Raw genomic sequence first — 16,682 nt, 5'->3', positions numbered from 1 at the left:
AAACATGCAAATACCTGTGGATCCCCGAGCACTCGATGCAAAGCAGCACGCCCAGGTTGATTGAAGCCCAGCATGGAGCCGCCTGGCCGCAGTCGCTGCACAGCTCGTTGCCCGGCAGGCTCTGCACCCGCTGCAGGAGAGACTCTCCGCCGCCCCGGCACGCCTTGTCCGCCCTCTCCCCCCTGTCTCGGGGCTCGCTGGCAGAGTCGATGCTGCTGGTGGACGGTGAAGCCGTCCTGTCCAAACGCTGCAGAACAAGGCAAATGTTCAGATTTGCTTACATTTCAGAAATGATTTGAAATAAACAGATTTTTTTTTTTTTGTATTTGGTTGCTTTCTGATTCTGGGCTGTACCTCAATGTAATAGTTGTCGCCGATATCTTTGTAAGCAGAAGCGATGCTTGCCTGGACCGCCTGGATCCAAGCCTGCCGCAGCTTCTCAGACTCTGCTTGCATCATGCAGCTCCTGCACAAAGCAAATCATAAAACATGCCTTATTTGATTGCTGTGAATAGTGATAGCCCATTTAAATTATGACACAGCCTGCTATGAGACAACTACCTGTAGTAAAGAAATATGAAAAAAATACTACGAGTAAATAGTTTATGCTTGACTCACAGTGGTTGATATTTTGGCCACAAATATCACCTAATTAAAAACTATGTTTAAGAATCACCTCATTGATAAGGCCGTTTGTTTTGTTTCTCATGAAGCCAACAAAAAAGAAAGCAAAAAGAATTAAACGGTAACACTTTGAAGGACTGCGTATAAGACTGCAAGGTTTAATGCAACGTTGCATGCATGCACAAGTTTCAACTTGTGTCATTATTTACCAAATGACACTTAATGACAACTGTTGTAAGCACTTTATTCATGATAGCTGTTAATGACAGCATCATGTCAGTCTTCACATAAAGTGTTACTGAATAATGTATATTCCTATACACATAAGAATATCCACTTGGCACAGCATGTTGAAGGACATTGATTGCTGAAGGCTTAATTGTGTATAGTTTCACTCAGACATCTGTTCAACTTTTAGCTTGGAATAACGTAGAAGATACCTTGAAGTTAAAATTCAGGTTTTTCATAAACCACAACCTCAAAATTAAAAAATGCCACCATGTTTTCAATCTGTAGCAGAAGCTGCAGGAATAAAATGTTTATTTGCACAGAGTTTGTATCTCACTAAATGAGACAAATTGTGAGACACATAGTGCAGAACGAAAAGCAAACGACATTTGTTCTTGTTCACTTCTAAAACGTCACATTATGCTGTTGCTTCTTCCACATTACATTTCTTTTTTATGTAATGATTGGAAAGCATATTGTTTTGGGTCCTTCTGTGTATTAGCATCAAAGTTAATTAGCTTTATCTTAATGGAAAGCTAATTAGAAGCAGAAAGGGAATCTAAGCAGCACCAGCTGTGTTTATACCACAGAGAACTGCTTTTGTTTGACACATACTAACACACTTACTTTGTGGGCGAAACCACCTCAAAGCAGAATCTCCTCTCATTATCGTCACATGGTTTGACTGAGCACAGCCTCAGATCCTCAACCACCACCGTCAGAGAATCCTGTTGTTTTAGGAAAAGAGTATCACAGAAACCACAAACTACAGAAAGCAGGTTCGACTTCTCAGGCAAGTCAGTGCAGCGATCCTCCATTCCTTGCCAAATGACTAATAAAAATGAATTTCTGGAAGCAACGTATTGGTTTTGTTGCGCAAGGGAAATATTTTTTAAAATGAAATTAGTTCAAGAACAAAAGCTACTTTTACCTTGAGTTTTTTTTGGTAGACCAGCTGGCTGTTTTGGATTGAAAACCACCGTCTGATGGAAGCAAAATGCAACAAATGTGATTTTCCAATAAAAAAAATTTAGATTTTCAAAGTTTAAAAAAATATATCATTTCACTATGAAAATTGAACATTCAAAAACTAAAGAAAGAAAGGACAAAAGCAAAAAGTAAACATTAAAGAAAAGACAGAAATGAAAAGAAATAACTTAATGAAAGAAGACCACTAGGTAGAAAGAACACAAATAAGAAAGGACACAGAGAGAAATTTGTTATGTAATGAAGGAAAGAAATGACAGAAAGAAGGAAAGACAAAGGGATGTAGGACGCATAATGGATACAGAAGGGAAAACTAAAGGACATAGGAAAAAAGGAAGGCAGGAAAAGAGGAAATAAGGAACCAAGGAAGGACACAACATTCACACAATCTAAAAGTCTGGATATTTTTTCATATTCTACTTTCTTTTTCCACCCTGATCCAGAAAAAAAATCATTTTCCAAACTATTATAGAACCATGACTGTAGATATTCATTGTATTGTTTGGTTCCTCACCTGTTCCAAGTTTTGAAAGCATTGCTGGCTCTCTTGAACAGATAGCCCTCCATGACGACCCCATTGGGTGCGTCCACATTGAATTCAAGCTTGGGATCATCGTAGGAAAAATCCTGCAGATGGAACATGTGAAAAAAACGTTGAGGTCTGGCTTTCTTTCATCAAGCTTTTAATGTGAAGACAGAGACCAATTAGATTGGTGATCAGTAGTAAAACAAAGTCTCTCATGAGGTCGGTAAGTCACTTTCTCAGCCAGGATGTTTAAACCATGGAAAACTGCAGGTTTAAACTCTCAGATTCACACTACCTTATTTAATTGTGATATTGCTGTGCAGCCTGTTTGAATCAAATTACAGCAGATAGCGGTGGCATGGCCAGGATCACATCTGGAGCTCTGCTAAAAACATTTGCCTGTCTTTACAAAGGTCTGAGAAACAGATGACAGTTGCTGAGCGTGATTAAAAAAAAAACATGCTATCATTTTACATAGACTGTGATTATGTTTCACTTCGGTTAGACAGCTTCTGTTCACCGGTAAGGTAACACTGAGCATATGGCAGGTTGGGCACAGACAGACACACACACACACCCCGCACACGCCTACACAGTGTCCGCACAAGTATCAATTCCAGTTGATTGATTTTAATCAGCACCAAAAATCAAGGCTCAAATGGGGAAGGTAATATAATATTTGTCATTTTGTTGAGGCATTTGTAGGCTGTGTACAATTTTCAAGAGCAATGAATGTAGTGTCTCACAAAAGAATTCACACTCCCAGATACTTTCCACATTTGTCCTGTTACCACAACAAGCTACAATGCATGTTTGGGGTGATTCTATATGGTAGAGCAGTACATAATTGGTAATCGAATGAAAAATGATACAATACATGGCTTCCAAAATAACTGTGGCATGTCTTGGAATCCAGTCTCCTTCATTTCGATAGCTCAAAATATAATGCAGCACAACCAAAGGCCTTCAGAAGTCACTTGATTACTAAAAAATGTCTGTGATTTAATCTCAGAAGAAGCATTCAGGTAAAACACATTGTACAGCAGAACACCAACACTGCTCACCACCCTGAATGCACCATCCGCATGGTGTGAGGGGGTGGTGGCAGCATTATGCTGTGAGGATGTTTAAAATAAAATGGGATGGTTCACCTTCCTGATGGCTTAGATCAAATCATTTGCAAGTGATAGAAAGGCCTAGCCAAAGTCCAGACCTAAATCCAAATGTGAATCTGTGGCAAATATGTGAAATTTGCAGATCATAAACACTTTTCATCCAATATGTCTAGATATAGTATATTTGCACAAAAAAAAAAAGAATGGCCCAAAAAAATTCTTCATGTGCCAGGCTGCTGGAGAAATACCCAAAAACACTTGCAGCAAAAGCTGGTTCAACAAAGCAATGCCTGAAAGATGCTGCACCTTGGATTGTTTTCCTGAGGTTTGTGGTTGTACTGTCCTGAAATTTGAAAAAGTTCAAAAGGTACCAACATTTTTGGAAAACACGGCACACACCGAAAGGCAACTGCAACTGCAGAGAAAAGCAAAAAAAGGTTTTATATATACATAAAACCACCATCAAAACATACATTTTCCTCTGATTCCTATTCATAGTCAGAGGGATGTGCAAAAACATGACGGTTTAAATAAGTTCTCTACCGAGTATGATTGGAAAACCTCAGGTGCATCATCATGCAGAGCAATGGAAATGTGACAAACAAAAGCTCTAATAGAAACAATCAGAAATGATTCTCACCAGCAAAAAGTCCAGCCTGCCAAATATCTTCATTTTCGCCAAGCTGACATCTAGCAACATTATGAACAACAACAAAGTCAGCTAATATAAACAGAGCAGCAAATGTTTGTATGTATCCTGAAGGACCCAGTGGTCAGGCGTGCCAGTCACACAAGACCAGATGAGAGACTGTCAGGCGGCAGCAGCACGCTCGTGCCGTTCCTTCACACTGCGCCACCTGCCAGCAGACTAGCAGTCTTCGCCGCGTGGATGTGGAGCTGGAGCTCATTACCATACAGCTGCCACACTCGTGCCCCGCTGACCCCGTCGAGAGAGATCAAACATCTCATTTTACTGCAGCGGGTAAAAGGAGGGGGAAGCGGGGTGTTCTCTGCTGCATGTCCTGTTTCTCCTCTCCGCCCTGCAGCACAATTTAAAGCTCCCCTCTAACCCTCGCAACAATCCCGAGGCCCGGTGTGTTCTGAGGGGAGTCAGCTTTCCATCTGTCTGCAGCTCTGAAAATTGTTCCTGTTAAATCAAGCTGATATTATTGCTCCCCAAGCACCAGGGCAAGACCCCCTCTTCCCACCTTAAATCAGCCGAGATCCTGCGAGAATCTAGAGCTTAAGTGCCTGGAGGGAAGGAGGCTGCAGAACGAGGGGCCCTACAGAGTGAAATCCATTTAGTTTGCAGAATCCGGCCAGTTTAACAACACAGAGACTGAGTTATGCATATTGAATGCATCCCTGTAGAGTCTTTGATAGAGTCTATGTCATGAGGTGCGGGTGAGGAGGTGGTGAGGTAGACGCTTGAGACCCAGGTATAAATGGAAATGATGGTGGTTTTAATAAAGAAATCCAAATACTCCAACTACAAAACAGTCCTACAACCAGGCGGCACGGCTGAGCGGAAGCCAGGGCTCAACGCCGGTAGCAACTTGTGAATCGAAAGGACAACGGAGGACACAACGACAGACGAGACGCCAAATGAGACAGAACTGACAAGGACCCAACAAGGAACACAGGTGGTGTTAAATACACTGAGGGTAATCAAGGAAACAAGACACGCCTGGGATCAATCAAGGGGAGACAGAACAACACGGAGACTCAGAAACTCAAAATAAACACAGAGAAAAACACAGATCCTGACAGTCTAACTTTAATTTTGGTACTTAGATACACTGCAAAAACACACAATATTTCGATTTTGGTGTAGTTTCAAGTTCAAAATCATAAACACTTTTCATCCAATCTGAAAAGTCCAAGTGTAAATATCTCAGTACACTTGAAATAAGACAAAACTAACTCACAAGTAACTTTTCAGCATGATATAGGAGCTTGTTTGGGTCAATAATTAACTATTCTTTTAACTTATGGAAAAAATATCTTGAGCTAGTGGTAGATTTATAACCAGCACTTTTTCCATCAATATTAAAGAACTGTTAACTTAAAACAAGCTCCTATATCTCGCCGGTTACTTGTGAATTAGTTTTGTCGTGTTTGTGCGGACATATTTGCACAAGAAACTGGACCAAAAATACTTGGTAAGATCTTTTGTTTTTGCAGTGTACAATAAGCATGCGGTGCAGTTAACAGGTGTGTCTGCGCACAGGTGAATAATTAGCTACAGGCGACATTCATGCCATTCATTAAAGCGCACCACATTAGCACTAGGACTACCAGGATTTTGAGAAATTCCTATCTCTACCAAGAGGGGCCAAATTGGGTATCTTCCTATCTCTACCGAGAGAGGGCCAAACTGGGTTATTAGCATCCAAATGTGGCCAAACTGACGACTCTGAATGGTCTAATTAGCATCCCTGTAGATGAGCAGGGGGGAGGAGAGCCAAACTCACTACATCTCACTACTCACTACTTCTACTTTTGAGGAACCCTCAATAATACCAGTTCTGATAAATAACAGACAAAAATTAGTAACATCACACAGAGACAAAAAGGTCTCTAGATTGCAAAATTTAGTCTCTATTCCACTTCAACCAATGTTGAAACCAAACAGAAATCTTAAAGCTTCATGCTGCATATTAAAATTGGCCTTATTAAATATCAGATCCTTGGCAGGAAAATCATTTTTAATTCAAGACTTTATTATTGATCATCGTCTTGATTTTTTGTTCCTGACCGAAACTTGGCTGAATCAAAATAACAGCTCATCTATTCTTATTGAATCATGTCCTCCAAATTTTAGCTTTATAAGCCAGACCAGAACCGACAAAAGAGGAGGTGGAGTTGCAGTCTTGTTTAATTCTGCCTTTACTTGTAAGCAGATATCCTATGTAAACTTTTTATCTTTTGAATATGTTGCCTTGCAACTAAACTCGTACACGCGTATATTGCTGCTGAATATATATAGACCTCCGGAACTCTGTGCAAATTTCTTTGATGATTTCACTGAACTATTGTCCCTAATTTTGGTGGATTTTGATTTTGTTCTTATTGTTGGTGATTTTAATTTTCATATCGACAACCCATTGGATCGCGGCAGTAAAGAGCTACGCCAGATCCTGAATAACTACGGACTGATCCAACATGTCTTGGAACCCACGCATAATCATGGACACACTTTGGACCTTATTATTTCTAAAGGGCTCATTATATCTAAAATTGTAGTGCTTGATGTAGCATTTTCAGATCACTTTTGTATTTTTTGGGACAGCTTTCTCCCTGCACAAAAAGACAACCATACACAAGTAATTTCAAAAAGATGCATTACGGAAACTACTGTGGATCAATTTATTCAGGCTTTTTCTTCAACTGCTATACACTCCTGGACTTCTCTGAGTGATCTAATTGACAATTTTAATTTTAAAATTGAGAAGGTTATTGACACCATTGCTCCTGTTACTACAAAAGTAATCTCCGGGAAACGTAAACCACCTTGGAGAAATTTTGAGTCGGTTAGAACAGGGAAAAAAGTGTGCCGGAGAGCAGAACGTCAGTGGCGTAAAACTAAACTACAAACTCATCTAGATATCTACAAAGACAAACTCAAAATGTTTAATTCTGAACTAAGAAATGCAAGAGAGAGTTTTTTTTCAAATATCATTTCTACCTCTATCAACAACTCTCGTGCTCTGTTCTCGATTGTTGACAGATTGACAAATCCACCTTCCTCTGTTAACCGTGAATTTTTCTCCTCTGAGGCCTGTGACAAATTTGCCACTTTTTTTATAAATAAAACTGTGAAAATAAGGGAAACAATAAACTCCTCTGTGACTGCTGTTGGGAAACAATTAACTATGTTTTCCCCTAAACAGAACTTACCTTTGATGACCCACTTTAACCTGATCACTCAAAAGGATTTGAGTTACACTTTACATTGTATGAAATCATCCACCTGTTCCCTTGACATCATACCCACCAGTTTATTCTTAAAGGTCTCAGAGGTTTTGGCTCCGGACCTTTTACAAATAATTAACAAGTCACTCTCCTCTGGAGTGTTTCCTCAGGCTCTAAAGACTGCAGTAGTTAAACCACTTCTCAAAAAGCATAATCTAGACTCATCACTTTTAAGCAATTATCGACCAATATCAAACTTACCTTTTTTGTCTAAAATACTAGAAAAAATTGTTTTTCAGCAGATAAATGGCTTTCTGGCCCTGAACAACTGTTTTGATGTCCATCAGTCAGGCTTCCGTTAACATCACAGCACTGAAACGGCTCTTGTCAAAATATTCAATGACCTTCGTCTAAACACTGACCGTAATAAAATGTCAATATTAGTTTTACTTGACTTGAGTGCTGCATTCGACACAGTCGATCATGATATTTTATTATCTCGATTAGAAAATTGGGTTGGCATTTCTGGTATAGTACTCAGCTGGCTTAAATCTTACCTGTCCAACAGAACCTTTTGTGTGTCCATAGGCAATTTTAAATCCAAACTGAATGAAATTACATATGGAGTTCCCCAAGGTTCCATCCTGGGGCCGCTTCTTTTTAATATCTATATGCTTCCATTAATTCAAATTATACGAAATAATAAGATAGACTACCACAATTATGCCGATGACACACAGCTATACATCAGCCTTTCACCAGGAGATTACAGTCAGGTTCAAATACTCACTAAATGTATTGAGCAGATTAATGTCTGGATGGGCCAAAACTTCCTCCAACTAAATAAAAATAAAACCGAAATATTAGTATTTGGGCCAAAAGAGCATAGACTAAATATAATCACCCACCTTCAGTCCATTGGATTAAAATGTTCTGACGAAGCCAAGAATCTGGGGGTGATCATGGATCCTGATCTGAACTTTACTAACCGCATCAAATATATCATAAAAACGTCATACTACCATCTAAAAAATATTGCTAAAATTACACGACTCATGTCCCCACAAGACTCTGAAAAATTAGTTCATGCCTTTGTTTTTAGTAGACTCGATTACTGCAATGGAATTTTTACTGGATTATCAAAAAAAGCAATAAGACAGCTCCAGCTTCTCCAGAATGCTGCTGCAAGAGTCCTAACTAAAACAAAAAGAGATCAGCATATAAGTCCAGTTCTAAGATCCCTGCACTGGCTGCCTGTTGCTCGAAGAATAGAATTTAAAATCTCCTTAATGGTTTACAAAGCACTTCATAATAGAAACCCAGACTACATTTCTGATCTCCTTCTAACCATTCCAAGAGTCAGAACTAAACACGGTGAAGCAGCTTTTAGTTTTTATGCTCCAACACTCTGGAATAAGCTTCCTGCTCACTGTAAGACTACCCCTACCTTGAGTTTATTTAAAACAAGGTTAAAAACCTTCTTATTTGACGTTGCCTATTCTTAAATTTGTATTTATTATTATTATTTTTTATTATTTTTTTTTTTAACTATATTCAAATTTGTAATGTTTATTTTGTTTATTCTTATTCTGTTGTATGTTGTTTTTAACTTCTTTGTACAAGCACTTTGAATTGTCTTTGGCTGAAAGGTGCTATATAAATAAAGTTGCCTTGTCTTGCCTTGCCTTACATCAACTTTCACGCTGATTGGCCTTGGAACAGGATAGTAATGGCCTTATTTACATAACAAAGGCGCCTCTTCACACCCTCTCTTGGAGGGCCAAACTGGCCCCTCTCTGGTAGCTCTAGGGACAGGGCCAAACTGGCCCCTCTCTGGTACCTGGACGAAGATTCCCATTTTGGGAATCTTTGGTAGTTCTAGTGGTGTTACGTAAAAGCTGCTGCAGCAGAAGAACCTCTCTTGTCAGTCACAATCACAGTAACACTAAAGGACACTAGGAATGTGAAACAACCGTCCAATTAAATGGCTCCATGAGTTTAAACACCTGTAAGCAAAGAGGTTGCATTTCATAGCGATTGTATGCTATGAAATGCATAGATTCAGGATAAAACTACTAGAATCACGTGCAGCTTCAGAGTCAAGCTTGAACTGCCACAAACTTCGTCCAGAAGACATTTACTCTTTGGCACCCGAGTGTCTTTTTAATCTTTTGTGTTTATTTCAGTTAACATTTCTCTGATCCAGAATCTTCTACTGGTAAAATAAAATGGGGTGGAGGAAGGGTGACGAAACGGTTCCCTTGGGAGACACAGTAAAGTTCTGCTCACATAGAAACTGGGCGTCAAACAGAAAGAATATCTGTGTATCTATAGAGAGAGACAAGGACGGATGCAGGGAAGAAAGGAAATTAAGAAAAAAGCATATAATAGAAACAGGAACGACACTAGGACTTGAAGCAGAAAATACACAACATGAGGAAAGAAAGAGAGATCCTGAAGGAGGAGAGTGAAAAGAAAGGAAGAAAACAAACCTATTTTATTTTTTCTATCCTCATCCAGTCTTGGAAAATACCACAAAAAACTTTCAGATTTTCTCTATTTTCCAGAGGGTGTAGAAACATTCACATGTAACTTTACTCCCCAAAGAGTCTTTTTTTTTTTTCTTTTTACTGTGTTGTCTGAAGTAACTTAGAGACCTATTAATAAAAAACGTCAGCATCTATAATTCAAAAAAATCTGCTGCTTCATGACTGTGCCTCAGGCTGCACCGCATTTGCATATTATTGAAGGAAACGTGTGAAGAAAGGGGAGGCGATCTGTCTAAATGTCTCCTCAGGCTGTTGTGCAAAACATCTTTACTTTAATGCCGTTTGCCTTCCACTTCCCTTTGACAGACAATATGAGACCTTTACAGAAGCAGCCACTTTAGTGGGGAGGCGCCCTGAGAGGCAACCGAAGACGCCCTCTTCCTCACAGCTTCATTCTCCATCACACTCAGCTGGCGCTGAATCCTAATCTCTCTTTATCTGCTTGTCTTCTGTCTGTACCACTCTGCCTCACATTCAGCGCCCTGCTGCGCCTCATGATGCCATCTGTTGACTTTGGCCGGAGCTGGCAGCGGATGAAGGAGGGAGTGGAGGCAGGCTGGCATCGTGTGCGCTCACATCTCCACAATCACTGGCAACAAATCGACCTTTCTGGCACCATAATTACCAAACCTGTAGCTTAACTGAGGACAGCATCTCGAACCAGAGCCAGATCATCCTACTAGTGTCCTGTTTTTTTTTTTTTTTGAGCTCTGAAAACATTTTGATTTGTAGTAGTTTTTCATTTCTACTGCTACGTTTACAGAACATATTTAGGTTCTTATAAAGCTTTGCAAGAGTAAGTTTGTATTCCTAACATTGCTCTCTTTGTGAAGAGGAAAACAAAGGCTGAAAATAAGTTTTTTACTGTAGCAGCAAAATCTCACACTGAAAAAATGACAAAAATTCAACATACATATTGGACAAATATTTTCAGTAGGTGTAAAAATCCAAATTGAAAACGTTTCGGTTACTAACTTTTGACCAAAGTTAGTAAACGAGACCAAGCCAGACCAAATTACTCCTAGAAAAATTATAATTGAATTTACATTAAAATGTATAAGTTTCTTTTTATATTTATTACAGTTTCTAGGAACTTTTAATAAATCACCCATAGCATTTTTTCACTGTAGTTCTACTTAGGCATTGTTCAAAATGGGAAAGACAAGAAAGCAAATGTGTTTTGATCCGCTTACAGTCCAAGCCTGAGCCCTCAGAATCCTTTCAAGGCTGTAATTATCTCTGTTGCTTGTGCATCTTTTTCTTCCACAGCGTTTTCTTCCACTCAAATTATGCTTGGACACAGCACTCTGTGAACAGCTAGCTCATTTAGCAATGACCTTTAGATTAGATGTTATCCCATGTATAGAAGGTGACTGTCAGTGACTGTCTGTTGGACATCTGTTAAGCCAGCAGTCTTCCATTGATTTTTACTGGTCTTATGTGAAATTTGCATTTTCTGAGAAATTGAGCTTTGGGTTTTGATTAGCTGTAAGCAATAATCATTGAAATTAACAAAAGGAAATGCTTGAAATATAAAACTTTTAACTGCTTAACGTTTGGGAAATATATTGAGTGATATTCTAATTTATTGCTATGCACCTTAGTAAGGTAAAAGAGGATTGTTTGCATTTTCTTTCTTTTGGTCGCAGAGATCTTTGGTGAGAGACAATGTTATCTGAAAGGACCAAAATGTTTCACTTCAAAATAATCAACTGTGACCAAGAACACAATCTGGAACAAAATAAGGGCTAAAAGATGCTGGACACTTCCATTTTCATCTAGATTTACAGATATTATCCACAAACCAGTTAAAATAGACAACCTCACTGTTCAGGCCGAACCAGAACACTTTTATTAAATATAAAAGTTTCTAATTGGAGCTTCATTTAGGGAAGGTTACACACTCACCTGCATCAGAGTCTGGAGGTGGAAGAACAAGGCCGCACATTAGCATGGAGAAGAAAAACGGAGAATAATAAAATATTAGTGTTTAAAGTGAATGCATTAAATGTAATAAACAGTGTAACAAAGGTTTTCAGACTACTCTAACATTTTTTTGTCTATCCAGGAAACAGCTTTTAAAATTCCTTGATGGGCTGCTTTTTTTGTTTTTGTTTTGTTTTTTTCATATTTCATCAAGCCAAAAGTATGCATAGAGAGTTACAGTGAGTCAGAAAATCACCCGATTAAAGAGAAGAGGTTGCTGAAAGGCCAGCAGAGCACGAGGCTGTTCGTCAAGTCTGGCAGGATGCCTTCACTGGGCAACTACATCGATCACAGGGAAGGGCCAAGTCAGGCAGAAAAACAGGCATGTAGTTGGCATCGCCCTCCCTAACAGATGGATGTTTTTTTTTGTGCATCTGTGCATGAATGTTGAATATGGAGCGGGAGCCAGATTGGGCTAAAGGAGCTACTTTTCACTCATTGAGAGATTTTAGAACAGAAATGTTTGATTTTCTTTTCAACTGTGATCTTTTACTTTGAACTTCGAAGGTAAAAAAAATATCCTGCATTCAATTTAAAGGTTCACTGAAATCAGAAAGAAAACACATAATACATGATAAAAATACCTTGGCGTTTCTCTGGAAGGCTAAACAAAAACTTTGATGCCATTGAAGATAAGTCTTTTGTTATCTTTTCAAGACTGCTTTGTGTCTTCAACTGAATGCATTACAAACCAACAAGCTTAGGAATAAGGAAAGTAAAAAAAAAAGAAGAACCGACAAAGAACTAACTTTGCGAGTGAACCCCAGACAAATCTAACCCCCCAAAAATGTGGTGATTGCTAACTGAGATTACGCAGTTAGCAATCACTAACCGCGTAATCAGTTACGCAATACTGCAAATTTTTTTTCTCCAGCAAAAAAAAATTGCTGGAGACGTTTATGTTTCACTTCAGATGTTTGGAGGAGAAAAAAAATGTGACGCTAAGAAAAGATGCAATATCAGGGCGTGGGCTGGAAAATGAGAGCGGAGTTGTTTTCTCACCCTCTGCTGGATGAGAGCATGTTTGTGCTCCAGCTCCCTCTTCTCCATGGCAGAGTCGATCACCAGCTGGTCCAACTGAAACATAAAGCAGAAGCTGTCAGAGGGAGAGTACGCCTCACATCTTTTTTTTTTTTTTAATTCACCACTTTCATCTATAGAGACTAAGTATTAGTTTAACTGAAGAATTTTTTGATTTACCAAAACAAAGGCAGATATGCTTTATTTGGACTCTAGGTGGCCGACAAACACAATTAGTACGTAACTGTAAATGGGGAGGAGACGTATGATGGTTTTCAACATGTTTAACAATAAAGACATGAGAAAAGTGTGGCAGTTCATCTAAGTTTTGTTTAGATCAGGACTTTGACTAGGCCATTCATACATGTGAATACGTATTTATCCATGTGATTCCTCTGGCTGTATGTTTGTGATTGTTGTCCTGCTGGAATGACTGAGTCTTGAAAGATTGTCCTGTATTTAGCTGCATTCAGATTTTCATCAATTCACCAGCTTTCTAATCTAAACTTAAAAAAAAAATTACGTTTTGTTTTGTTTTTTAACTGCACTTGCTAAAAAAACCGTTTTTGTTTTTTTTAAGATTTCCACACAGTAACTGAATTACTATGTGGAAATTTGGGGAAGCTTATATAACAACACCAACACAAAACTTGTCTACATTTTTCAGAAGAAACCATGATGCCACCCACATGTTTGACCATGAAGATGTTTCATATTTTCACTTGTAAATAATAATAAATTTTTTTTTTTAAAATCACATAATTTTTCTCCACACGTCACAGTAATTCACTGCTCTGCTTTGGACCACAGTTCCAACAGAATACATTGAAAGTTGTGAATAAGAGTACTGTATACCTGTGCAGCCAGCTTTTTCATGTAGGGGTCAATCTCATCTAAAATGTTGAAGCCTTGCCTGAACAAAGTATACTGGGCTCGCATGAAGGACAGCATCTTAAGGAAGCATGGGAACAAAACAAAATGGTCACAAAATGATGTTCAAAACCATAGAAAGGACACATATTGATCATCTGCAAATGTTTCAGAGTGTGAGTTTCTTACTGCATCAAGGATTTCAAACTTCTTCTTAGCTTGAAGGACATTAATCTGCACAAAAACAACAGCAACAAAAAGCAGATTTAGATTCGAATCTGAGAACAACACAGGTGATCTGATCTGATTTGTTGTGCCAGACACACAAGCCTCAGCAGCCGTGGTGTGTGAGTGCCACCTACTGGACAATACTGAAAACATAACCTGCAGTGTCTCACCTGCAGCACATAGTCCAGGGCAAGGTGCCTGAAGGCTTTGCGGCTGAGGATGAGCGCCTGTGTGGCCTCCTCTGCTTCGTGCACCTTATTCCTCGGTGCCTGAGCGTTCTTCACTTGAGCCAGCTCCATGTCCTCGCGCACGCGGTCAAACTGCTTCTTGGTGTCCTTGAACTTACGGATGTCCCTGAAGCAGACGTAGCACAAAAATCCCAAGTACAACTTTAAAACTATACACACTGCATCAAAAACAGAATAGCTTAGTTGACCAAGTTTGTTTGCATAAATAAGGAATTAGCCTTTGATTGACAAGCAATTATAGATGTAGAGTACAGTTATTAAGTATAAATTGGTAGTCAATGTCTTTTTATTGATAAGAAAGAAAAAAAAAGGGTTTGATGAGCAAAATGTTTATTTTGTTGCACAGCAGAGTAGCTGACTATTCTGGCTGTAAGGAGTCCATCGTGTTTATCAGACAGACAGCCTGGAGGAAAAAACTGTTTCTGTGGCAGTTGTTTTGTACAAATACCATGTCATAATTGCAAACACGAGGCACTTTATTAGGAGTGCAAAGTGAATAAAATATGATGTATAGTTTTCAGAATTTACAAATAAATCAATTGGGAATAATAGGCTGCATACTTTAAAATGTTATGATTTAGAAGAGCTCAGAACAGCACTGATTATGTACAAAGATTACAATAAACTCCTTGCAAGGTGTATACAGATGTGGTTTGAAAATAAAGAAAACATATGATTTAAGAGGAAATGGGTTGTTTAATAAAGGTCGGGACTAATATTTTAAACAAATGCACTTCAGTTAGAGGGATTCATGTGTGAAATAATTGTTGTGAGGAGTTAAAACTGTATGTATAACAAAGTGTAGGTAGGTTCTTACCATTAACAGGAATTTAAATATTGCTCATCTATTTCTGTATTAGTTTTGTTGTTTTCCCCTTTGTTTGATTGTTTTTTAACTTGTGTATGAAAAAGTTAAAATGACCAAAATAAATACATGATACAATTTAAAACCCTTTTTTTTTTTTTTTTTTTACTTCCACTGCATAATTAGACACTTCTTTGTCTTGCTCTGTTACATAAAATCCCAGGAAAATGCATAACATTTGTGGCTTTAATGTGATAAAATGTGAGAAAATTTCAAACAATCTTGAACAAAGTGTCTCCACAAGGAGACAGCTGGGATACTCACTCCTTAATGAAGGTATGAAGCTGCTGTTTGATCGACCTCTGAGCCTGGTCAAACAAAATCTATACGCAGACAAACACAAGCAAGGAGTCGCATTAAAGCAGCAGATAAATATCTCACTTTATGTAGACATTGACGATTACTGCACATGAATTTGTAGTGGCTAGGTGTTACCACAAGATGGCACTAGAAACCCTTTGAGAGTAGAAGATGCCACGGGGTGAGGATGAAGAGGAAGGAGAGGAAGGACACATGTGCACAGACTCAGCTGCTGCATCAACAGATTTTTGGCCTCACATTTCCCTTCCTGTTAACCTTAGGATTTCCATTTCTCCTCCCACTGCGTTTTCTTCTTTTCCTTTTGTTTTCTTTCCATCTTGGCAAAAACTATTTTCCCTCCATTACTGTTTGTTTCATGTGCAATAAAGCAGCGTTTTCCAATTCCGGTCCTCAGGCCCCCCTGCCCTGCATGTTTTAGGTGTTTCCCTTCTGCTACACACCTGGATTGAATATATGGGTGATCAACAGGTTTCTGCAGCACTTGATGGTCATGCAATCATTTGAATCAGCTGCTCTGGAATAGAGGCACATCTAAAACATGCAGAGCAGGGAGGCCTGAAGACCGGAATTGGGAAACGCTGCAATAAAGCACCCAGCGGGTGATGGTGGTGATGGTCGTATTAGGAATAAGATTTGAATGAAATTGTGATTGCATCATAATCACACACAACAATCAACAATCAATTCTTTTGGGCTGGGATTAAACCCTATAGAGAGAACCATTATTTAGCCTGGAGATACACATTGCAGATTACAGGCTTAGTTTATGTGTAAGCCTCCATCCATATAATGACCCCGCAGCACCCGATGACATCAGGGAATCAGGTCGTGCAACATAAATAGGTTTCTGGATGTGACAGGTCATGCATTTCCAAATAGGGTCTCTTTAGCTCTTTGTGGAAATATAAAAGGCATAATTTCCCTCCAAAGTTAACTTCTGCCAATCCACAGTTACTTCCTACATATTAATAGAATTACTTTATTCATCCCAGCAGGGAAATCTTTTTTTTTTTTTTGATCACTGATAACATTTTCCAGCCAGGAGAAATGTAGAAAAACAAATATTGGGATGACAGTAATAACCACAATGCAAAAAGAGCAAAACAGACTAAACATTTTTGTAGTTTTAAGGAAACTCAGTGAAGCTAATTGGGGGGGAAAAAGGCTCCAATTTACAAGGGAGCATGATGATTATGATGT

The 16,682-nt window shown here is 38.8% G+C and overlaps 1 protein-coding gene across 5 annotated transcripts in view; it reads right to left on the bottom strand.

Moving 5' to 3' along the window:
• LOC114134946 (arf-GAP with coiled-coil, ANK repeat and PH domain-containing protein 3-like) overlaps positions 1–16,682 on the bottom strand; it is a 62,452-nt gene that overhangs the window by 11,872 nt on the left and 33,898 nt on the right. For all 5 annotated transcript variants that reach the window (XM_028001831.1, XM_028001834.1, XM_028001833.1 and 2 more), the window contains exons 5-15: positions 15,426–15,484; positions 14,219–14,402; positions 14,010–14,054; positions 13,806–13,901; positions 12,933–13,007; positions 11,853–11,864; positions 2,354–2,466; positions 1,784–1,835; positions 1,480–1,580; positions 355–466; positions 15–247 (exon numbers count right to left, since the gene is read on the bottom strand). In XM_028001831.1, coding sequence (XP_027857632.1) covers positions 15–247; positions 355–466; positions 1,480–1,580; positions 1,784–1,835; positions 2,354–2,466; positions 11,853–11,864; positions 12,933–13,007; positions 13,806–13,901; positions 14,010–14,054; positions 14,219–14,402; positions 15,426–15,484 — 1,082 coding nt within the window. The remainder of the gene's footprint in view (positions 1–14; positions 248–354; positions 467–1,479; positions 1,581–1,783; positions 1,836–2,353; positions 2,467–11,852; positions 11,865–12,932; positions 13,008–13,805; positions 13,902–14,009; positions 14,055–14,218; positions 14,403–15,425; positions 15,485–16,682) is intronic.

Source organism: Xiphophorus couchianus, chromosome 20 (assembly GCF_001444195.1).
Source record: "Xiphophorus couchianus chromosome 20, X_couchianus-1.0, whole genome shotgun sequence".
Lineage (NCBI taxonomy): Eukaryota > Metazoa > Chordata > Actinopteri > Cyprinodontiformes > Poeciliidae > Xiphophorus > Xiphophorus couchianus.
Note: the sequence above shows the minus strand (reverse complement) of the source record. Positions and strands in the feature narration are given on the sequence as shown.